Source organism: Hippoglossus stenolepis, chromosome 5, assembly GCF_022539355.2.
Source record: "Hippoglossus stenolepis isolate QCI-W04-F060 chromosome 5, HSTE1.2, whole genome shotgun sequence".
In the NCBI taxonomy this organism is placed as follows: Eukaryota; Metazoa; Chordata; class Actinopteri; order Pleuronectiformes; family Pleuronectidae; genus Hippoglossus; species Hippoglossus stenolepis.
In genome coordinates, this window is record NC_061487.1 from 2,904,227 (window position 1) to 2,928,934 (window position 24,708).

General features: G+C 39.0%; 1 protein-coding gene across 1 annotated transcript in view; it reads right to left on the bottom strand.

The window, feature by feature from the left end:
* Positions 1–4,626: 4,626 nt before the first annotated feature.
* LOC118109002 (copine-8) overlaps positions 4,627–24,708 on the bottom strand; it is a 71,151-nt gene continuing 51,069 nt past the window's right edge. Inside the window, exons 15-20 of the mRNA XM_035155781.2 lie at positions 23,716–23,897; positions 19,394–19,521; positions 16,248–16,350; positions 14,314–14,371; positions 13,443–13,516; positions 4,627–12,302 (exon numbers count right to left, since the gene is read on the bottom strand). Of these exons, the coding sequence (XP_035011672.1) occupies positions 12,090–12,302; positions 13,443–13,516; positions 14,314–14,371; positions 16,248–16,350; positions 19,394–19,521; positions 23,716–23,897 (758 nt within the window). The 3' untranslated portion in view covers positions 4,627–12,089. The remainder of the gene's footprint in view (positions 12,303–13,442; positions 13,517–14,313; positions 14,372–16,247; positions 16,351–19,393; positions 19,522–23,715; positions 23,898–24,708) is intronic.

Below are 24,708 nucleotides of genomic sequence, written 5' to 3' on the forward strand. Positions count from 1 at the left end.
AAAAGCTAGGACCTGTGATTCCCTGAGGTGCAGATTAAAAAGTTCATTTTTTCCCCAGAGAAAATGAAGCAGGGTTTGATGGAGCTATAAAAAAAAATGATGTATGAGATAATGATGTAAAAGATAAGATAATCCTTATTAGTCCCACTACGGGGGATGTTGCCCTGTGACATGTTCACTGGTCTGTTTTATGAGGAACTACATTTCAGAAAAATATGTACCACCTTGAATTGGCTTCATGAATCGTATAATGACATTAGATTAGAATAATCAGTATTGTAAGTCATGTCCAAGTGTCCTGTTGATCATTTTCTTGATATATCTTCAAACTAAGTTAGACATACAATAAAATAATATCACAAGTTCTAAGGGCTAAAGTTGACATAATGGCAATTCAGGGGCCACATCCTCCGGAGGACCTGATCTACGCAGCCAACGTCGGCTGCATTCTTTTCGGCTGTGTAGACTGCATTGGCCCAACTGTAATGAGAAGGTCTGGTCTTCTTATTGCATCACAGGTTGTCTCGCCCCTACAGCCGTTGCCTAGCAAAAGAGCTACGGTTCAAAAAAGTTCTTCGGTTGATTAAAAACACTGAAAAGATCTTTTTTTAACATGCGTAAAGTTTGAAAAACAGTTTGTCACAGAAGCCCAGCTAATATTGTAGATTCTCCACTCTCTGCACACATTGATTTCTTTGTCTTTGCTGTGCTTAAGCTTCATAACGTTAACCTAGCATACTTTGTGTGTGTGTGTGTGTGTGTGTGGGGGCTTACAGTGCCAATTAAAGTTTCTCTATAGCATCAAGTGGGAGGCGACTATAATAATAATAATGATAACTCAAGACGAACTTAAAAGTCATATGCACGCAGATAAACACTGAGAGCAGATAGAAATGAGTGCTCATTAAAATCTTGGACAGGACTGGAACAAGGAAGGGATAAAAGTCTACTGGCTGTAATTAGCACACTGTCACTCGTTACAAAGCAGCCCACGCTCTTAGCATGTCAGATCACTTCCCCACACTATCCACTGATTGTTTTGTTGCTATTCTGAAGAGCAGGAGGCAAACAATTTATATCCATCAAGGCCGGCGGTCTCTAACCGTTGGACGTTTTCAGTGGATCTGTCATCGGACATTTGAGTTAAAGCGTGTAACAACTGTGCCAGATAATAAAGCAGAAAAGCCTGGAACACTGGACTGTGTATTAATGAAGGCAGGCAGCTACAACACGCAAACACCATTGCCTCTGAAACTCTTACTCGATGGTCAGATCATCGAACCACTGAAACATTTTTATACAGCTCACAAAAAAAAATGTTTTTGTGTTTATAAGGATGATGAATTTGAAGGTCTGATTTCCTTTCCTTAAAGCAGATGATACCATAATGTTCTGATATTTCTGTGCTCCAAAAGCCATCTACTTGCTTTTTTGTGTAACCTCACGGTGCTAAATAATGAAGCAGGGACTCCATAAAATGTGATTGTACAAAGAATGTAAGTGTCATATAACGTAGAAAGTGAAAGGGCCTTGAAGAATCCTTCAGCCGTAAACTCCAGATGGCTCAGTGAGAGAGAAGCCCCTCAGTATCACATGGAGCTTCCACCAACGCATGGCTGGTGCTGTTCTCATGTGAAAACGTCATGAACAAAAACACCTTTGAAAACCCTTTAATAGAATTTCACAAGCTCATATCTATCAGTTTCTATCACACTTGAGATTTTGTGGATCTAAAGTTTTCTCAAAAACTTTGAACTGAAGCACCGACAAGCAGCTGGAGGTAATTCACCTATCATGGTTGTTTCGTGTTCCTGCCTGTTATTCAAAACATCCTGAGAGCACTAACTGGTTAAATGCTCCAAGGAAGATTGAGATGAATAACAATACAAAGATTTAGGATTCCAACATAAGAGAAAAACCCAGTTTTATGAAGGTGTGTTGACCTGAAAGCCACCTTAAAACAACTTTTGTGCACATTTTTGCATTATTGTGTATTTTATGTGTTGCACAGCATAATACGTATAATGAGTAGCATGGTATAATAAGTAGTTTTTGTGAATGAACCTTTAAAATCGCAACTGTCATATTCAGATCAAACTTAAATAATAGTCTTCGAATTCATCTAAAAGGTTTCTTACATAATCCCAATATATTGATGAGACTACTTTTAATAGAATAAAACCTGCAAATAGTTACAAACTAGCATTATATCTTTGCAAATTGTTAGTTGATAACAATAAAAATAACAATAATAAGCTTTACTTGTACAGCTCAAGATACAAAGTGCTTCCAAAAAGTATAAAACAACAATAATAGAATTGATGAATTCAAATAAAAAATATAATAAAAGTAAATAAAAGATAAATAAAGACTAAATTTTTATGATATTTGTAACATCAACAGATTTGGGTTGCATTAGTTATTCTTATATATGTTGGTGGTAGTAATTACTTAATTAAGCCGCTGAGAAACTAATAATAAGTAATAATAATAACATCCTTATTTAAATAGCACTACTCAAAACATAGTTACAAAGTGCTTTCAAAAATAAAAAACACACAAGTAAAATAAATATAAAAATAACATAAAAAAAATGTAAACAGTCATACAAGAATAAATAAAATAGGAAAAACACTCACGATTTGATTGAATTTTAAGCATGACCACCCGTTATAATAACAAAAAGTACAATTAGGTAAAATAGGGTAATATGGTAGGTTTTAAGCTTTGATTCAAAGGAAGCTGCTGACTGTCGCAGGAGCCTTTTTCCCACTACGATACAAATACAATGAGCGATCCTTGTTTAATTAACTCATATGTTTCCAACTCCATCACCACAAAGTTCCCTTAAAACAGCAAAGTCATAAAAACAGAGGTAAACTGGGGTAAATGGAGAAAGATGTCACATACGGAATTTTCCAGGCTCCCATATTTTTGACTGGTGCAATGTTTGGACCTGCAAGTCACATCACATGATGTTTGCCTGACAGTGACACTGCAGGTCAAAATGCTGTGCTAATAAAAGCTTCAGGGTCTGGACTGGTCAGAGTGGTGACAACCCTCCTTTACCTTTGTTACAGTTTTTTTGTCCTGCCCCTGAGCACAGGTGCACATCTGGGCTGCATGCACACTGTATTCACCCTTTAGTCCTTTAAACACAGATACACACCACAATAAGTTTATAATATACCTGAGACACTTTAACTCCAGCACATGATGGACAAGTGGTAAAAAAATGCAACATGTTATTGATGAAAACTTCTCTTTAATCTCCATTATTACCTCTGTCAAGGAGGATATGTTTTTATTGCTGTTTGTCTGTCAGCAGGATTACGCAAAAACATCTGAACCGATTTGATTGAAACTTGGTGGAAGGGTGGGACATGGGCCAACAAAGAACTCTATTATTAAAGAAGCAGCTCTAGGATTTTCTTTTCTCTTTCTTTAACATTGAGAGATCATCAACATTCTTATGAGAGTTCTCAGGAAATAATGGAGAGATCGTGATGAAAGAAACCAGAAATGACTGATATCTATGAGTGTGTGCATTTTCTATAATAATATAATAATACCTTTTATTTGTGTAGCACTTATCTAAACAAGGTTACAAAGTGCTTCACAAAAATCTTTTTAAGAGCCAAGTCATAACATGATGAGACCTTAAAAATTATAGAGAAACCCAACAGTTCCCACAATGAGCAGCACTTTGGTGACTGTGGAGGGAAAAAAATCATTAACTGGCCCCTGGTCATGTGTCATTTCTTGAGTACAGAAGAAATAGATTGAAATATAAGGCTGTGGATACTTATAATATTCTCATGGTTAACAAACCCCATGAAAAGAACCCCAAACAATCCTACTCACAAGGGTTGACAATAGTCCCCACAAAGGATTTATCCCTCTTATAGTAACATTTTCTAACAACCACATCTGTTTCAGGATATTGCTCATCTGCTTTTTGGAAATACACAGTTATCCCCTCTGTCTTTTTGTCTTTAGTAAGCAAAAAGTATTTAGAGATGATACATAAATTCTTGGTTTTCTACATGAGATTGTTTTGCAGTAAGAAGTAAGAACAATTCAGACTGTTACCAACCTCCTTTTCCAAATAACAGAGTGCCGTATGACAGACTTTATAATAGGCTGCAAAGTACACACTGACATCATCGTGAAGACTCAGGCAAGAGGAGGCTGCTGTAATCAGCCACATTTAAATGGAACAGGGCATCCTGTCAACAATTTAGATCTTGAGATGCACACCTTGAAGGTGTAATGGTGTGAAGCACATCCATACCAGTGTGATGGCGGTTTGAAGATTGGCATCTTTGCCCTGAACAGGTGTGGTGCCTGTCAAAATGGTGAGCAGAAAGCTGTAACCACACAGATTAACATGTTACTGATGTATTAATTAACACTATGGATATTTTTTTTGAAGACTTTAATACTCCTCATAATAGATTCAATCCTTATGTACCCATCGCCTCCCTATGGGCCTCGAGGGAACCCCAAATCAGTTTCTCTCTGAAGCATAAAATCAAGAACAAGCATTGTTGGTTTGTTATGAATATTTATTGAAAGACTTTAATTCTTACAGAAATAATCATTTTAGATCAACGTCATGTGGCGTCCATATTTCCAATTAGAACAGTAAAAACTGTGCTGTCTTGTAATATCACAGAAAATGATTGTAAATGCCATGTATAAATGAACAAATATAATTTCTTGCTTCCTTAGTGTAATTACAAAAATCATGCAAAAGCCATGAACCACCCTGTTGAGATCCAAAATGAGGGCTGATGAAAAGAGAACAGTTGATGAATTTGTTTGTCAGTTTGTGATAAGATAAGATAAGATCGGTGGTGACTTTAAACATGGCTGTATGAGGCCGGACAACATTATTTCCAGCTCAATGATTCTGTCGCTTTGCTGAGAGCGAGGCAGCCCAGTTTGTCTCTGTTTGGATCATCCTCCCTCTTACTCACATCACTTCAACCGATGGGTCTGAGATAACAATGCTGAGATGAGTCTGATAGAAGACTGGCTGTGCATTAACATACAAAAACAATATCTGAGAATAAGAATCAGTCTTCAAAAGAAAAATCTGAAGGCATTGCACAATTCCAAGACTGATCAGTGAGATTTTAAGGCAAAAAAGTTATTCTAAAATACTCTGAAATAACACGCAAAGATGTCATATTACAATTTGTTTTCAACCCACGGGTGCAGCTCTGTTAGAAAAGACATGCAAAGTCAATGCATGCTGTAAAAAACAGCAGGATAAAACGGGAGATTCATCACGAGCATTCAATTAAACCACTTTGTTAATATTATAAGGTACAGTAAACCACTTTCATGTTACAGGTGTGAGGATTACATGGACTTCATATGGCCTGGCATGCTGACACGGTAGCGCGTTGGCAGAGTGACACACTGTAGATGCAACGATGAGTGGTGGGAGGCAGCGAGGTGTCAAACCTCCTTCATTAAAGCTGGTTTGTCCACTGGTAGCGCAAGTTTTTTTGTTGTTGTTGTTTTGTTTTCGTCTCACAGTCTCCTACAAAAGAAATGCTTTTGAATGTCCGCTGGGTCCCTATACAAACAGCTTTCATTTCCTCCTCCCAGGGGCACATCCATGCATGCCAACACAAGGGCCAAATGCTTTCATACTGTACATTATAGAATTATACGGTAGTCATGGAGTATTATGTAGCTTTGCAGTAAGAGTTTCTCAGCCCCTCATAGTGTTGTCTTGATATGAAGCCAGGGTTTCATGCTGATATATATTATTTTCATGCTGATATATTTATCTTTTGTGCAGTTTGTGAGTACCTTTCCCCACATGTTGAAGTGTTAGGATTAGGGTTAGAGCATGTGGCTACAGTAATAGTATTAATGTGCATGTAAAGGTTTTGAGGGGTGGTGTCTTGTTTTTTCGCAAAACAAGACACACAAGTGTAAAAAAAGCTGCAAATGGTGTGTTTAAGGTTCTGCTTTTCACATATAGAGCTCTGCATGGTCAGGTACCTGAATACATCCCTGACCTGCTCCATCCTTACATCACCAGTTAGTCACAGAGGTGGGTCCCTCACACTCGTCTGAGAACAAAAGGTGATCGTGCCTTTGAGGTGGTAGCTCCAACCGTGTGGAACACTCTTCCTATGGACATAGGTTCAGCAGGCTCTGTTGACGCCTTTAAAAAGGAGTTGAGGAATGATTTGTATGCATTTGGGTCACCTTCTAATGTCTAGTGCTTGCTGTTTAGTTTTGTGTTGGCTCTATGTGTATTTTTAACAGCTCTTTTTTCTTTTAGGAGGCACTTTGTGACTCTGTTATGTGAAAGGTGCTATATTAAATAAACGTTACTTACTACTTACTTTATCGGAGCTGCAATCATAACATAGTCAAGCTGACTGGCTTACAGCTTACAGAGTTATGTATTTAACAAACTATGTTAATTTATGAGGTTACTAAAATTAGAGAAACATTTTTTTATTCAGAAGCACATCCACTGTGAAGTGTTCCTAACAATGTGCTGTCATAGTCTCTATAAGTGTTAGCAGCTCAGTCCTACTGTTTAACATTAGATTAGAGATCTCTATCGCTATCACAGATGGCAACTAAATTGTTAGCCTTTAGCATTAGGACTAATCGGTTGTGATTTAAGTTGTGATATGTGCTATCTGTTTTCGGGTCCAAGCTGTGGTAGCAGTGTGCTGTCTCTTGCTGTACTCGTGGATCTCAGATGGTGGAATCAAAGTTTGTCTTTTGCTGGGGTATGCTAACATTAGCTAGCTTACTTGGGCAGTACAGAAGCAAAAGCTGTGTGAATGAGTCATGTCAGGTGAGTTCCTGCTAGGCTAGGATTTCTTCAATTTTTTTTTACCCTAATTGATGCCTTGTTGTTTGTTTGTGACCTGAGGATTTGGACCCTGATATGGATATTACATCTTGTGTGTCATCACACTTAACAAGCTGATTACCCAAGCCAAGGAGTTAATGTTTTTATTGATGTTTGAATGTCTGTCTGTTCACAGGGTAGGGGCCATAAAGGGCCTTTTGGAGCGGATTCAATTAAGGGATGGATCCTGGAATTCATTTTTTGCTTTCATTATTCTTGGAAGATGAAGCTTTTTCCCCCACATTTCTGTGAATTTCAAGAAATAATACAGTAATGATGTTTAAGGGGACTGTTGGGCTTCGGTGGAAGAAGAATTTGGTCTACTGACTGCCATTCTAGTTTTTAATATTACTCTCGTACTTTTAAAAGTGATGACAACAAAAACTATCTGGTACGTGAGCTAAGCAGCCAAACAGGGTTATATTAAAAAATAACAACTGTTAATTTTTGTTATCTTCATTTATTGAACCCGTATTAAATAGCCCAACTGTACAAAACATAGATAATCAGTGTGGACGTGTTTTTTATTTATTTAATCCATCATCAAGTCAGCTGTAAGCATTAAAGCTTTGACCATAGGGGCCTTTTTTAAAACAAATCATAACAGTAATATCCGTTTTAATAAAGGACCTTTTGATTTAAAAATTACCATGAATTTAGATTATATATCTGCTACCATTGTTGTAAACTGTAGGTATGTGAGAAAGGAAAGCGGGAGAAACCTCCGTAACTAATGGGGGCCGGTCTTGGGTTAGTTGGGTCCATTATCTCAGCTTTGTCGTGCTTTTGGTGGATCCTCATCCAGGAGAATTTACTTTTTAAAAACATTTGATTATTACTACTATTGTCACTCATGATCTACTGCAGTTCCAACAAAATAGATTCATGTGTATTATGATTGTCTATCAGTATGTGTATTATGTGCTATTTTACATGTAAACATTCTCCAGGATTCAACATGCAAATTCAGACTCCTTGGCAGGGAGTTTTGTTTTGGCCCCTTTTCTACGTTTATAGTGTATAATAAAAGGCTGAGAAACCCTGAATGCAAAGGTACTGACATTTATATAAACACCACGTAAGTTTATCACTAAAACCACAGTAGACAAGCAAGAAACCCTTAATCTTCACTCAACCCTCCCCTTGTTATGTAAGTGTCATGCATGTTTCATATACAAATACATGTACTGGATGCACAGTATATATGAGAGTGTGGGTGACATCTTGTCGTGATAAATAAATGAAAGGCCCTGCCTTGTGTTTAAGGAGTCACAGAGTTACAGCTGTTTGCTGCGAGTCAACTTTCCAGAAAACCTACTAGAGTATATACAGAATATATATATATATATATTTACATAGCCATATAAAAAGACTGTTCCTGCCTGATCTGCTTCAGTCTGGTGTTGCTCCAGTCTGAAGTCAGACTTGAGACCAGTGCTACATTGTGCCACCCGACATCCCCGCTGCTGTACGGGGTCCCCACAATTATACAACAATACACAAGAGTACAAAATCTATCAGACCAGTTCACCCCACACTGAGGGACCCTATTCAGTCAAACTGAATAAATCAGCTTTTCTGGGTTAAGTCTCAGCCAACTGAGTGATGCTACACTTCACAATATGTCCAATTTGGCAGACGAATGTTGCTACAGAGTGTGTTTGATCACCAGGTCTACTTTAAAACATCTTGCCCACATTATTATCTAACCAGTCACATACAAAAATACAGGCCTGTCGTTCATGATTTAAATATGAATAACGTATGTATAAACACGAATAAGGCCTGTTAGTCATGATTTAAATATGATTACAGGCCTCCGTATAAAATGTAATACTTATATCAGCAGTTAAGAAGCAGCATCACACATACAGTATATGAGCAATACACAAAAAAGGCCAAAATTTGGACAGTGTATAAATACCTATGAAAATGTTTGACAAGCAGTTTAAAGTAGACATTTAACTGAAGCAAGTATATGATGATTTAGAGGCGTGAGTTTAGAAAAATGTTGTAAAACGTGACTGAATAGGGCCCAAAAAAGTTCTGATAAGATCTACAGTTTTTGTAGCACACAGATACACAGTCAAATGTATAAACGCAGTTCCTCACATATTTTCATGAGGTGAAAAGGGCCTCTGGATACAACGGCTGTCGCTTGATAGGAAATGATTTGTGCTTTTGAGTCATACTAAAGTTGTCATGTACACTTTGCTGGGCAATACAGCAGGGCTGCATTCGAGCTTCACCCTGAAACGTGGCTAAAAGTGACAGTGCAGTTACTTGCTTGAGATTAAAGTGTGATTTTATATATGTTTTAATGAAAACTCCACAGAAAACTGAGGCTTTAATCACCAAATACTGAATCTGTAAAAACTATGTAGGTCCTTGGACAGCAGCTGTGTTCAGTTGAGATTAAGAACAATTCCATTGTTACAGGTTTTAAGATCAACAACTTTCAAAAACTTTTTGCAACCAATCAACAAGGAAGTATCGTTGAGAGTTGCTGGCAAAAACTATGTTAGCAACTAACAGAAACTGTGCATTTAGCCTTTCGTGACACATTTTATTGAAACAAGTGAGTAGAAGTACGTTACACTGCAGGGTAGATATAAGAAACTCTGCAGTCATTATGAAATGGCATTATAACTATGTAAAAAGCTGGCATTGCCTGAATGGGGTATATACAGTGCATATGCAGGGTATGCATTGCTCCTCTGATGGTTTTCATTATACTTTCTTTTACAATGAAATTGTATTGCCATTAACTTAATAATCACTTTTACACAAAAGAGATTTCTTTTACACATCTGACGTATTCATGTTAGCAGGATATGTTATGGTGCTTTACGGATCAGTCAACATGGATTTTAGTCCACACAGAAGCTGGTGGTTGCTAGGAGCCATGAACTCAAAGCCCATGAAACTCAAGTATGTTAACATAAAATATTCAACAACAAACTTAAATGGAAGCTCTGCATGATGATGTTTCTATTTGTTCATGTGCAGCTGTGTGGACTTAAACCACACGTCTCCAATTCTGTGGTTATTTTTCTAGTGAAGTAATGGGACAGGAAGGGGACATCCTTTAATACCACTGTGAGGCAAGCTTCAATTCTGGCTTCCAACGTAACTCTATCTGTGTACGCCATCTTCCCTACACTCAGCTGAACATCTTCATAACAGCTAACTAACTAAACATCGTACAAATTCACTGAACCAAAATTGTGAAAATAAAATGCTCATCAAATATCATCAAAACTTGGTTTAATGCAGAAAATAATTTTAAATATAAATGTTTCCACAAAGAATAAAGGGATCTTTGCCATTTTGTATCTTTGCCTTGAGAATGTCGCTGCACAGGTTTGCGCTGGCGTGCTGATTGTTCGTATTGATGGACATTTTTGCAGGATTATGCGCAAAAACTTTTCTTAGGATATCATAAGAACTGTTGTAATTAAACTGGAGACACAGACCTGACCCTTAATTGTCTATTTTAATATTACAGGATTATTCATTGCTTCATTACGCTCCTACAGACATCTGACAGGTTAGACTGGTTATATTTCCTTTTTAAAAATGAATCTGATTAATTAATTAAATTAATTTGAATGGCTACAAAAAAGGGGATAAGCCAGTGTTTGAAAAGGAGAACATTGCCGCTGGAGTTTGTTGTAACTGTCGAAGGGAAGGACAGCTGCTGTCATAATCAGATTTGACAGAAGTTTTCTGTGGAGTTTACCATGAAGGACATGGTTAGCTACATGCTATTAAACATTAGGGACTACTGATTATTATTGGCTTCAACTATTAGTCACAATGCTGTTTGAAAACATGGAGCTAAAACCTTGCTCACAGTCATTAATTGGATCTTTATCCAAAAATAATCTTTGCATTGTGTTCTGTAGGTTCACTGATGTTCAGTGCACATATCAACAGTGCGATGCTACCACTGGGGTGTGAGTCACCTGATCTGAACCGAAGTGCTGTAATTCTCTGCCTGCAGTTTGGCAAATGTTTTGTGGATACAGTGTGAACGTGTGAACTCTACAGACTTATAAAAAATCACAGACACACCAACACTTTGTCATCAAATCAAATGTTTTTGGCAATACTAAACAAAGTGAGGTAGAGAGACGTAAAACCAAACAAAATAAATGCTACAGTACTAAATACGATGTCATTTCATGAAAATAAAGAGACACAGTCAGGTTCGGTAGTGAGATGTGAGTGTGTTTTTGACTTCTGGGCTTAGAGATCCACATTTCCAGAACCCAGGGACGAGACCGTACCTGTTTATGTTATCTGGTAAGGCTGGTTCAAGTCCCTGCTGCATTTGATTTGACCAGAATCCCAGGGAGCACAGCTTCCATTTGAGTCAAGGCAGGTGGACGGGGCAGAAGGTAGGAGCGTGGGAAGATTTCAGGCGGGTGATGGGTTTGTTCTTAATGGAACATGGCAGCGGTGGTGGTGGGGGGGTTGTGTGGGAGGGACAAAGCCCTGAGTGCAGGACAACAGTGCATGCTTATCTTAAACTAGCACATGCTCCATTTATCAAAAAGAAAAAAAATACACACTGTCAAGAAGAATGTGGCACCAGGGCCTAAACATTATTGTACAAATTCACAACCTTCAGTTTTCTGCAACCGAAAAATAGGAATCTGAAAGGTTTTCACATTAAACGGTAAAAAGTTCTTCCTGAAAAATCTCTCCTTTCTAGACCTCGATTTTGTAAACATTTACATATCAGAGAACGACATGATTTTGTGACAGAGGAAGTGGAAATAGAAACAGCAAAAAGATGAAAAGTGTTTCGAAAAGGAGTCTCCGACAGTTTGGACCCTTTCAGTCTGACGGCTGCAAGTGGTCAGTTACGGTTCTGTTCAGTTCATTGTGGTGCAGTTAGGTGACACCCTCCCCCTCTACCTCCACCACGACCCTTCAGAAACCGCACCTTCTTCCAGTAAGGGCAAAGTGCCTCCTTCTAAAAGTGGAAGCTAGTGTCCCACTCATGGTTATCTGCGTCACCACTGGCGGCCAAACGTTCCCGAAAGTGCAACATGAGAGAGCAGGCGAGGTTCGCCACATGCTCAAAAAGCTTCCGGTGAAGAGCAAGAAGAGGAAGAAGCAGAGAAGAAGTAGTAGAGACCAACGAAGTTGGCTGGCTGGCGTTGGAGTGAGGCTTCAGCTTTTAAATTCGGCTTACCCGTCTGGTGAGAAGGGGGTGGATAGCTGGTGGCGGACAGGTGGTGTAAGGAGGTGGCAAGGGCCCGGGTTTGATGCCTCTGGTCCTCATGTAGGACAGGAACTGGTCGGGGATTTCAGCGAGCACTTCTTTAGCCAGCCGAGCCATACTGAGGATGTGATTTCCTCGCCGGTCAATGTAGTCTCTGAAAGGAACAAACTGAGGGGAGGAAAGGAGACCAGAGGAGGAAAGATCTGTGAAGGTTCTCAGTCATCCAGGTCATGGCTCATTATGTTTCTAGTAAACGTTTCACCACATCAACAGGCTTCTTTATTTCTCCCTTTTGGATGAGAAATGAAACATTTTCAAGAAACACAAACAAGTTCAGTTATATGTACACGTGAAACAAGAAGAAGAGGGAAGCAAGAAAAATAGATTCACTTTAAACATGGTATTAAAATCCGTCCTGAGTGATCCAATCAGCACCAAGTACAGTCTATATATACAGTCTATGGAGTGAACGCACCCAAATGCATCCTGAATGCATCCTGAGATCCATCAGTCAGACCACTTGTGATTTGTTTGTGGCAACACTATCAACACAAACCACAACATAATGACTCAAATTGGTCAAATCTTTCTACAAAGCAGAGCTGCACCAGATTCATTTAGCCGCTCCTGACTCCTCTCTCTCGCTTCTTCTCTCACACTCGCTTGTGCAGACACACACAGACACACAGTGATGTCGGACACATTTGAAATGTCAGACTGAGTAAAAACAACATCATTTGGGCTTCATGAACACAAACGACAGTCGTGATTATTTGCATTTAGAGCAGGGAAATGAGATCTGATCACATTGGTCACATGAGACACATTCTGGATGCATTTTAATGTCCGTGTGCAGAAAAGTACTTAAAGTTATCCACTTTTGATTGGATCTCTCCTGATGGATGTTAATACCATGTCTGAACAGGGCCATAGAAGAAGAAAACAAGGGGAGGAGAGGAAAGTAGAGCAGAGGAGCAAAAATAAGGAGGATACAAGGAGAGGAGGGAAGAGAAGAGAAGAGGAAGCAAAGAAAGGAGAGGACTAGAGAAGAAGATATGTAAAATAGCAGTTGAGAGAAGGTGAGAGAGGAGAACAGAATGAAAAGGACACATGAAAAAAAAGGGGGATGTAGTTTGTGGAAGTGATTCAGAGGGAAGGAGAGATAAATGGCAGACTGAGAACAAGAGCACAGCAGGTCATACACCATGACCTTTTCTCATTCATCATAAATCCAACATTTCTCTGGAAACACTGTGCTGAGCTCTCAGCTTCACAGCCCCTCAGCCCCTCAGCCGTGTCTGTCTGTACCTGAACAATGTCCCTCTCTGCATATCGTCCTTGGGAAGAGATCCTCTCCTCATCTCCGTCCAGCTCGATCATTTCTGAGGAGGGAAGCACATCCATCACACCCTGTCAGGAGACTACAACCGCCACTGTGGCAGCCACGGCGAGCAAACATGACACGCAGTTTGTGCGATATAATCTGCTGAAGCCATTAGCGTGCCACTGGGGCTACATTGCCTCAGAGTGTTGACAAAGCCAAATGCGACGTGAGTACACAGAGTTTGAGTCGATGAGTGTGAAGCCATCGTTCCAAGTTGCACACAGGGGAAACATAGGGAAGACATGCAAGAATATGTGTAAGCAGAGTCAGCGATGTGCACCATAGGGACATAATGCGACCATGCACACTGACTTCACAGCCATGATAATTGTTGAATCTTGTTGACTTTGCAGGCTAATTGTGAGTGAGCTTGGTTTTACAGAGGACTGCTCTGTGAATGTTAAACATGAATGCCTTTGCAACAACACAGCAGAAGAGGTGAGGGCCGTGGCTGCTGTTGCTTTACAAACAGAAAAAAAGAAAACACACCACCTCTGGTCTGACAAATGAGAATTTTACCATCGACTTAAGCTGAGATTCTGGAGGGAAAATTAAGGGGAAGGAGCATGGAGGAGAGAAGAAAAGAGGATCTGCACAAGGAAGAGCTGAACCATGTGGGAGGCGAGATAGGAAGTGGAATGAATGCAAAGGATTACAGCATGCAAATAAACACACACACACACACACACACACACACACACACACACACACACACACACACACACACACACACACACACACACACATATGAACACAAAGCCATGCAAACGTATATATGCTCTTCACCCAGCTTACCATCAAATTCTGCTGGCCCAACCCCGACTATTATAATTGACATGGGCAGAGATGCGGCCTACAAAGGGTGGAAAGAGACAGAATATGAGAATCAAAAGCAGGGAAGAAGCAGCGCTCATTCTTTTCACTATTCGCAATCTTTAACACAGCAGGCCGTCAGTGAAATACCCCGACGAATTACTAACAGTAAGTTCACAGTCCGTACAACCGAAGCTCAATGGAAAAAATGTACTCCCATTGTTAAGACAGATGAGTTCATCCAGTTCCTTCTGGACTCTGCAGCCACTTTCATAAAGCCTCTCGTCCCACCAGTTCTGGAGTTTCTAATTTCATGCATCTACAACTTTGTCTAAATCTCTCAAAAGCTTGACAGCTTAAAAATTACTCCCATTTACATCTTCCTCTGCCCTGTGCTGCAGCCCCACTCCCACTATATTGTTTATTAAATCTTAGCTGAGCAGGACAACAAAGTACAGTTTGAGTGATGAATGATGGATGGTTTTTCCAGTGTTTCATAACTTCCTGTAGTTATTAGATGAACGCCCAAATTGCCTGAGCTATGAGGGGCATGGCTCCTCCGCGGGCCAGTAAATAATTACTCTCAAATCTTACTTTACAATAACATTACATCACATGGGGGGGGGGGACGACTGGTGGTGAGGCGATGCAGAGCAGTGAGTGCAAGCAACCAAGGCTCCAAATATATGAGCTCACCCAAAATCATTACACACATTAACTCTGATCACTCTAATTACAAAGCAAAATTATTAGAGTGCAGCACGGTTGGTGGGCGCATTGTGTGTGTGTGTGTGTGTGTGTGTGTGTGTGTGTGTGTGTGTGTGTGTGTGTGTGTGTGTGTTAGGGGGGTGATGGGTGGGGAAGTGACCAGGTCGATGTCTCTCTCCCCTCACTCCTCTCATTAGTGATGATAATAAATGAGAGAAAGACACCTGATGGACTGCTTCTCATATTCTCTCTTTCATATTGCCTGTTTGTTTGTTTATTGGGATTTCCATTTCTGAGTTTAATCATTGCTGGACCTCCAAGGGCCCTCACACGTTTGACAGTAAATTAACCGCATGAATAAAAGCAAACAATGCAAGGACTGCTGCTGCCCATGATAAATTTAATTTAATTGGGCAATCCACTGTATGCTTACTGGTTAAGATGTTGTGGAATCTGTCTTTGCTTATTTCAGATGGTTGCTGTTGTCATTTTACTGCCAACCTGAGAACCCATAGGTGCGTTGCTCTTCAAATTAATTGTGGTCAGATGCATTGTATGTGCATTGTTATCTTGAGGCTGGTGCAAACATATCTGGCTGTTAAAGGGAATGGAAGACGGCACTCTTATTGGTTTAATGCATGTTCTGAACCATGCATCCAGCACAACCATTGGTTCCAGCGCTCCCACCCTCCACGGCTTTAAACCAACCACCTGTGTGGGACTCTGAAGACATTAAGCTCATGAACTCACAACAAGAGTGGGACAATTTCACTTGTCAACACTTCACCTGGTATTCTAAAATAATTTTGATAGACTTGATGCACAAAAAATCATAGAGCAGAGGAGAAATCACACAAGCACAGAAGCAGTGTGAAGGCGAGGAGAACAGCTGAACCTGGAGCACAGAAAATCCATCCAAGCAACAAAACATCTGAGTGCAAGCGCAGTCTGAGCACAAGCAGAGGCTATTTCAATGCAAGCACAGGGTTTGGAGTGAGACATCTCAAAATGTCCTGCTCTCAAGCTGAAAGACAACGCTCTTGAAGAAAGATAAGATAGGGGGAAAATAACTAAATGCACTTGCTCCCTGTGCCTCAGAACAAAAACCTAAATCATCAAAATAGATCCCAAAGTTTACTTCTTTAAACCTGAAGCTCAAACAATAAAATATACACAGATAGAGTTTAAATGTGATTCTGGTACTGTACATTGACTATAGACTCCTTGGTCTGTGCCATGTCCGTGATCACACCGTCAGAGATGATGAGCAGGATGAAGTACTGTGAGCCGTCCATCACTGCTGATGCATACCTGGCATAGAGAGAGAGAGAGATGTCAGAGGACTAACGAGCAAAAATAAAACACTGACACAAGGCTACATAACTAGTTAGTTAATTAGCTTTTGTCTTCTAGGCTAACATCTATAAGTATATATTTAAGGGAGAACTCCAGTGACCAGATTGCTTGTTACTACTGAGCCTGTGAAATCTGTTGTATAATGTCCTTGTGGCTCTGGGGAAGCTTTCTACAGATGGAGTGGCTCCAGTTGTAACTCGTCATAAAGTCACCAGTCAACAGTCAGTCTGGGTTAGAATCTGGATACAAGGTTTAAAAGATAGGAAAGGTCCAACCAGAAGGGTGTGTTTGAAGCTCAGCACAGACTAGAGACCAGTCAGTATACTACAGAGTCTCTCCACTGCTGCAACTACTTTAATCTTTTGTTCCTCATCAGTCTTGCTCATGTCCATCAACTAATCCAAAGTACAATATTAAAATGCTGACTTGAACGTACCTCTGTCTCAAATCTCACTAATCGCTAAGTAATTATTAATATTAGGCTGTTATCCCTCAGAGATTAATACAATTCTGACCAAGATGGACCATATTGAGAACAAATGGTCCAATAACAATGTGTGTGTCCATTCTTTGTCCAAAATAATGTATGTTATGGAAAATGTTCGATGACATTTTCCAGTTCTTGGATGCATATATTATTTTGAAAAGTTTTTTGCATTTAAAGCACAAAGTAAAATATTATTTTAAATAACGTATAATTTAATTTAAGTACAATAAATGTCATGGAGAAAATCCTAATACTGCGAAAGAACTATTACAGGATAAACATAATCATGATCTAATAAAATACAGTATGGTTTATGCTTTAAATAGACTTACTGAGAAACCTTGGTACATCTTTGAGCTTTACACTAACACATACAGCTCCTTTCTGTGACATAAACCAGGGTAAAATGTTTGAGCTGATGTCAATATTTGGGGTAAATGTTAAATAATATGGTGTCACTTTTTGAAATGTTTTTTTTGTGATGCATTCCTGGGTTTTAGTCAGATGCTCCACAGGCGTGAGTGTGGTACCATGCACCTATTCTCAGGCTGAGTGGGCGGACAGCACTCAGAGAGATAGAGCGGATTGAAAGTCGATGATGAAAGGTGGGAAAAGTGCTTGTTACATTCACTCTGTATGATCAGGTGAGGAGATCTGGCGATAGGGAATGTCAGGTGGAAGTCAGAAAATACTGCACTACATAACACTACATAGGTTTTTATCAGTGGCTAAAATTGGGCAAGTGCTTCAGAGAATCCATGGAGTCTCGTCTGGAAGTGTATATTATTCTCTTTGAATATTTAAAACAGCAGGAGAGCAGCTTCTTGCATTTATAATTTGTGGCTCCAATAAAAGATTAACTACACTGAGCAGCCATATGTCATGTTAATCAGGTTTAGTTATTTAAAACTGGAGGAAAGATTTTCCACTTGTGTCTATAAGAATGTATTGACTACGTTTACACGGATATTAACCTGATTATGAAAACAGTCAAAATAAAAGTATAACAGCATTGTCTAATTACCTTAACCTAAATAAAGTCACACTGTCAGAAATGAGGTGTGCAGGTGGACCCAAAATGCAGAAGCAAGCAAAATACCAAAAAGTGTCCTTTTAATAAGGGAAATATAAAACTACAAAAGACAAGATACGAAAACAAACAAAGTCCTAAAAACTAGATTAACAGAAACAGAAAAAAACACTGGAAACCAGAAAAGACACCAACAAGGCTAAATTGAAAAAAACATAGAAACACTAGGAACGAGATGACACTGAAAACATGATAAGCGAAATACTATGATGAGCTAAAGATGGTGACGAGTGAACGACGAACTGACAAAGACAAAGGGAAGCACAGAGACTTATATACACAATGGAGGGAGGGATAATAGAACAAAGGGGAAAACCATTAAGAACAGGTGCAGACGATGACAACGGCAGGAAACAGTCAAAAGCAGGAAATAAAGTTACAGACACACAAGAAACATAATTTAAAAAATAAAACTGGAAGCGGATCACTTAGGGGGAAACAACTGAACATAAACCTAACACAAGGAAACACAGGTAAAAGACAATAAACCAAAAAGTCATGACACATATTTAGAATAAGCAATAAGCTAATTTATACATATGGAGTTTCCCGACCTTAGTCTCATTATGTAGACATGTATCTAAATGTCATTGAAACGTCCTATAGACGTTTTGTGGGAAATGGATATTAAGAAGGGTTTGGATGGCCGCAAACATTGAAAATGCAATAAAAAGATTGCAGGAACATCGGATGTATGATGTATTAAATGTGATGATGATACCAGTCATAATTACACCATGCTCTATAACATGTAATCAGGAACGGGAATGGAATATTCTATTAGCAAATAATTGAAGCAATGTCTTTTCTAATAAGTTCAATAGTCAGAATATTGATTTCAATGTAAACATAGTCTATGCGAATGTATTGACTGATGTGAAATGGTAGGAGGTTTGACAATCACTGTTATTCACAAAATGTTTTATTTAATTTTCAAAAATTTTTTAGACAGAGTTTTTCATTACTTCATGTAAGTTCATTAGTCATCATGCAGACTGGTCATCTTCTAAAACATCGTTCATGATCCAACTCACCGCAGTAAATGTTGCTTCCTCTCAGATGACATAACATATTAGCATATTTATCTAAATCTCCACCCTTTGCTTCCCATATCATTTTACACACACACACACACACACACACACACACACACACACACACACACAGACACACACACACACAACCACAATTTCAGCAAATCGACTGACTTACAGGAGTTTCAGCTGCACAACTATACATTTTGAAGTGCCGTACTTGACGACAGTTGTTTGTGTGTGTGTGTGTGTGTGTGTGTGTGTGTGTGTGTGTGTGTGTGTGTGTGTGTGTGTGTGTGTGTGTGTGTGTGTGTGTGTGTTGTGTGTGTGTTATTGTGTGTCTGCCTACATGTTCCTGATCACTGGCTGTGATTATAGTGGACCTACCTGGCCACATGGTTAATAACAGGGGAGAAGTGGGTGGGTCCGTAGAGTCGCACAGATTTGAGACTCTGGTAATAGGCCTCCATTACCCCCTCAATACCATTGCAGTAGGGGTTTTGTGGATTACCATTCTGCACAGAAACAAGAAGACAAAGCTACTGATAAGCAAACATTAGAATTATTTTCATTAATATATTTCATACGCATATTTCAGTTTTAACGTGATCTAAATTCATGACGGCCATCATTTTGCAACTGTATTTAAGTATATAAATATCTAATGTTGTGGATGCTGGATGTGTAAGCTTAAAAAAAGGTTATTTTAGGATCATTTTAAATCTCCTGCATGTTGTTGTGTGATAATCCCTGTGTCAGTAGAGGCTAGACATAGTATTTGCATCTAATTTCAACAGCTGCTGCAACACATTTCTAGTATTTTTGTTGACAAGAAGCTTGACAAATGTTCTAATTTCTTTGTGTGAAGTTGTTGACATTTAAAAGATATTTCAGAAACTCTAAAAACACAAACTTCATGTACAAAGATGATGCTGCTCGTCTGTGTCTTTTTCTTTCATGTGTTTATAATGATTTCAGCCAAACAATATTGAGAAAAATGTGTAAAATACTGTATCTTCAAGGGAAATTAGAATAACTTGCTTACATTACATCTCTATGGTACACCTGAGACCCACACACAACTATATAAAGTTAAAATTTAATTAAACATAGTTTTGTTATTTAGAGACAGTGCGGCAAAAACGAATAATATAGCAGCATCACCCCGAAGGAGAAAATGATAAAGTATTAGTAGATTTTATATCCCTTTATGGGAAAAAGGATGGGATGGAATTTAATTTTATCGGCATGTTTTGGCTGCAAATTGCAGGATAACAGGATTACATACACTCTCTGAGACATCAAAAATGTCCTCCCCAGGGCCAAAACATCAATAACACTTGAATGTTATCAAAAAATATTACCTAGTGTAAGAGGCACTGGAAGACGGCAAGCCCGAAAGGATACACAATCCAATCTTATATTAAATATATAAAACATATTTTAGGGAAATGTCGACAGTTTAATTCTCCTGTTTCAGGATTTCAGTAAAGAATATCCCGAGGCGAGCCATTTCACATTTTAACTCAGCATGAGGAATGGCGAGCAGGAGAGGCATTCTGGTACAATCCAACGGGTGATATGCAATCTGTCTGAACGAGAGGCTACAATTGGAAAAAGGTGTGATGATAATTTGTCTTAGAATGAGGTTTAGGAGAAGTTCACCAACTCCTGGCTTCTGAAGTAAATTCTCATTTTAAGAACCAAAGTTGTTGTGGTGTTTTTGTTTCTCTGCAGATCCCAAAACCTTTGAAAAGTATTAAAATTGATCTCTGCTTGACTAGGTTTAATAAAAGAAAAAGGAAACAGTACATTATATTGTGCCATATGTTTGGGCTTTGTAATTATCTCAGTAAGAAACCATCTTGACTGACTGTGCTTGGCTGGCCTCGAGTACGAACAACGCACATGAGACTCCTTTGCTTTGTAAATAGAGCTTGCATAATTACAGATGATACAGATTCAGGGGTGGCCTCATCCCGCTGTGACTACACAGCTGTATTCGTCCTCTTTAGGAGCTGACTAAGTTAAATCCTTAATGGTTACATTAATGCATACAGTATGTGCCTTGTTCTGGGCTTTGGTGCCTCGGGGAGGCTGTTACCCAACATTGAGCAGCTGTAATGGCTTTAAACGCCTCTGGAGCAACATCTGAAAACAACAGCAGAGCAAGGAGAGGATAATGGGTGGCTGAGGAAAGGTCAGGACGTCCAGAGACCCACAGTGCTTGACGGATGCCGAAGTGTCCTTGGGCAAGATACTGAACCCCAAGTGCTGCACGTAGATGCACTGTATGAATGTGTGTGTGAATGTAAAACTGTAGTGTAAAGCGCTTTGAGTGGTCATCAAGACTAGAAAAGCTCTATATAAATACAAACCATTTACCATAAACATCGGCAAAGTGGGAAAGATGAATTGAAGGAGGATGAGAGAATGAAAAAGGACCAGTGGGTAGACTTTTGAGGGATGTATTGGCAGAAGTTACAAATAATATTCACAGTTGAGTTTTCATGAGCGTACGATCAACTGAAATTAAGAATTGTTGTCTTTTTAGGCTACAGTAGATTAAAGTGTTGAAGTAAGGGGTATTCAGCTGGTTGAACACTAGTAGTTTAAAGAGGTACAAGTTGAATGCTGAAAATGCAGACTCGGATACCACAGATTATTAATGCTTAATGGGGACAAGTGGATGATTTTCATATGTCTGAGCTGCAAAACAACACTCACATATTCAAGAAGAAACCACAAATTGTCACTCCAGAAGAGCTTTCACTGGCAGCTTAGAGCAAAAATGAATAAATAGATGTGAAGTGTTGCGACGGCTAAAATGACTTGTTTACAGCCATAAACTAAACAGCTCATTTGGCTTTCATCAGCAGTGTGTGCAGGCTGGTTGGCGGATTGTATTCCTGTTTTTGGACAACAGCATCCACCACCCACCAATAGACTGTTGCCTGTAATTGGTCCTGTGTGTATGAGACAAACAAGGTTTGTTGCAGGCTGTGTGTTTTTCAGTTTTACTTACTGAGTTTTTACATTGTTAGAGTAAAACTTTGTGTTATCTGGGCTCTCACTCTGATGGGCATGAAAGATATAAAAAAATGTATTGTCTTCTGCCATTTTCTTATCTTAATGTTACGAACAACTTTTAACATGAGCCGTCCTGCTTCATTACACAATAAAAAACATCCAAGATTCATAAAAAACATCACATATTAAAAATATAAAATCCCCAAGGGGAACACAAGAAGGAAGTTTGTAACTCATTCAATTTAAAAGGTGCATAGTAACTGAAACCAGTTCTGCCAAGATTGGTGCGTACATGAGGGATGTCTGAGGCTAAGTGGTTACTTGATCGTGTGCTGTATGTACTGGTTTTAAATGAGAGAAGAGAGGTTGGGTAGTTTGGAAGTTTTAACAGCAGAGCTTTATAGATGAACAACATGAGATGTCTCTTCTTGTTTGTATTGAAGTCCATCCAACCGAGCGATACAGAGAACAACGATGTGCACGGAATCTGTCATTTGTGATGAATATATATCAAATAAAACATTATCTTTGATGCCCCCACAATACAAACCTACATTTCCAAAATGTTCATGTTTCCCAGAGGATAAAACCAACACAAACAAAAAAACAACACTGTTGACTTTTCCCTGTATCCATTATCAAATAACTCCACATCAACTAAATGAATCATTCAATTCAATCATTTTTCCAGTTCTTTGGTTTAGGATCAAATACCTGTAAAAGCCTCATTTTACTTTGTGTTTAGTGTTTATTAGCATGGTAACATCACAAAGCTTAACTATTTGAACATGTTCAAGTTCAAGCCTCAAAGGACAGATTTTATTATTATTCATATTTTTTAAATGTTTTTGAGGGTTGTGGGGGGAACAGGAGCCAACTCTGGACAGTTAGCCAATATATTACAGGGCCAACATACAGAGACACAGAACCATTCACGCTCACACTCAAACCTATGGATAGTTTAAAGTCTCAGATAACCGAAATCTGCATGTCATGGGACTGTGGGAGTAAAGACCTCGGTCAAGCTTGGATTCAAAGCATGAACCTTCTTGCTGTGAGGCGACAGTGTTAACAACTGTACCCCAGTGCTGCCACACTAGATGTTATTATTATCATTATTACTATTACACAGAGTAACTCATCACCATAGGCTCTGCATAAGCCAGCATCTTACAAAACGCAGCTTTCATTTTTCTGATGACTGCAAAAAGACTTCAACCCAGAATTGCCACTGGCAATTTTGTTTTAATTAATTAATTTTGTATTACCTCCATTATTCATCCCTTTGAGAAAGTTGTCATCTTTGTTTGCACGAGAAACACAATGCTGCCTTCTTGTTTTGTGCCATGAAGGAAAAATATTTTCATGTTGTAAATCGAACCAGCAACTTCTGCTAAACTGACCAAGAGGCTCTTAATGTGAAAACTAATGAGGAGGTAGAGTTCTCCAATGTTTGGCTTTATTTGGTGATGGTAATTATGTGTAAATTACATAAATGAAAAATAAATTATAATTTTTGTATGTTTTGTAAAAGGGAGATGGATACTCAAATGAATGAAAGTGTTTTTTAACAGTGTTCATATGTACCTTAAATAAAAAGATGGACGAATAAATGGATGACAGATTGGAAGGCTGGATGTTTGGATGAAGCAAATGATGAAATAAAGCTGTTTCCTCACCAGGGCAAACTCATGTGAGACCCGTCCGTCTGGTGGAAGCTTGGCACCAAAGCCCAGTGCAGGAAACATCTTGTCACTGTCGTAGTCCTGGATGATCTCTCCGACCGCCCGCAGCGCCATGGCGTAGTTGTTCAGCTGGTACGGGCTCATGTAATGGAGTGAGGTGGGCTGGGACGGGTTGCCTGGGACCCAAATGATTAAACACAATACAACACACCTCAGCATCAATCTGTAATTTTGCCAGCTCCCCTCTGGGGCTGTGAGTCATATTAAAATAAAAAGGAGAGCAGGGGGTGGAAAGAGGTTAAAAAGCCGACCAGAGTTTGAGTAACACAATTATTTCCCTGTGGCACAGCTGCACTGGAGGCAGAAATAACCTCAGTGGTTGCCTTAATCCTCAGTGGTTGGAGTGAGGAGCCACAGTTTTACATTATGTAGCCGCTGTTGCAATTAAACTACCACACTAATGGGATGGTGCTGCTCCAGTGATCTGCTGACCTTTCAGGATATTCTCTCTACTGCTCATGAATGAAATGAAATCAGTGTGATTACACAGAAATAATGCAGAGCTATCGATTTTTATTTTTATTTTTGCAGAAAAAGGTTTTCCTGTCCATAAGGTGAGAAACTGCTTTTGATGATTTCAAATACAACAAAGGCATAAAACATTTTTTATGAAAATTAAAATTTCAGCTTCAATAGTCTTTCCTTTATTTTTCTCACCAAAACAGATGGAGAACAGATCAAATAAATGCATGAAAATACACCTAAAAAACTGGGAACACAATGGATAATGACATTCAAAGAAAAGTCTGGTGTTGTAGGTTTTTTTGTTATTGCCATCAAACATGATGTCAAAATCAAAATGTAAAATGTTTTAGTTCATCATTAAATATGTTCCCACTTCCCATATACTCCCACTGAGGCACTCAGCCCAGAGTCTATTCTGTTTATTAGACGATGTAGAGATTTTAAATTGGTCATAAATATATA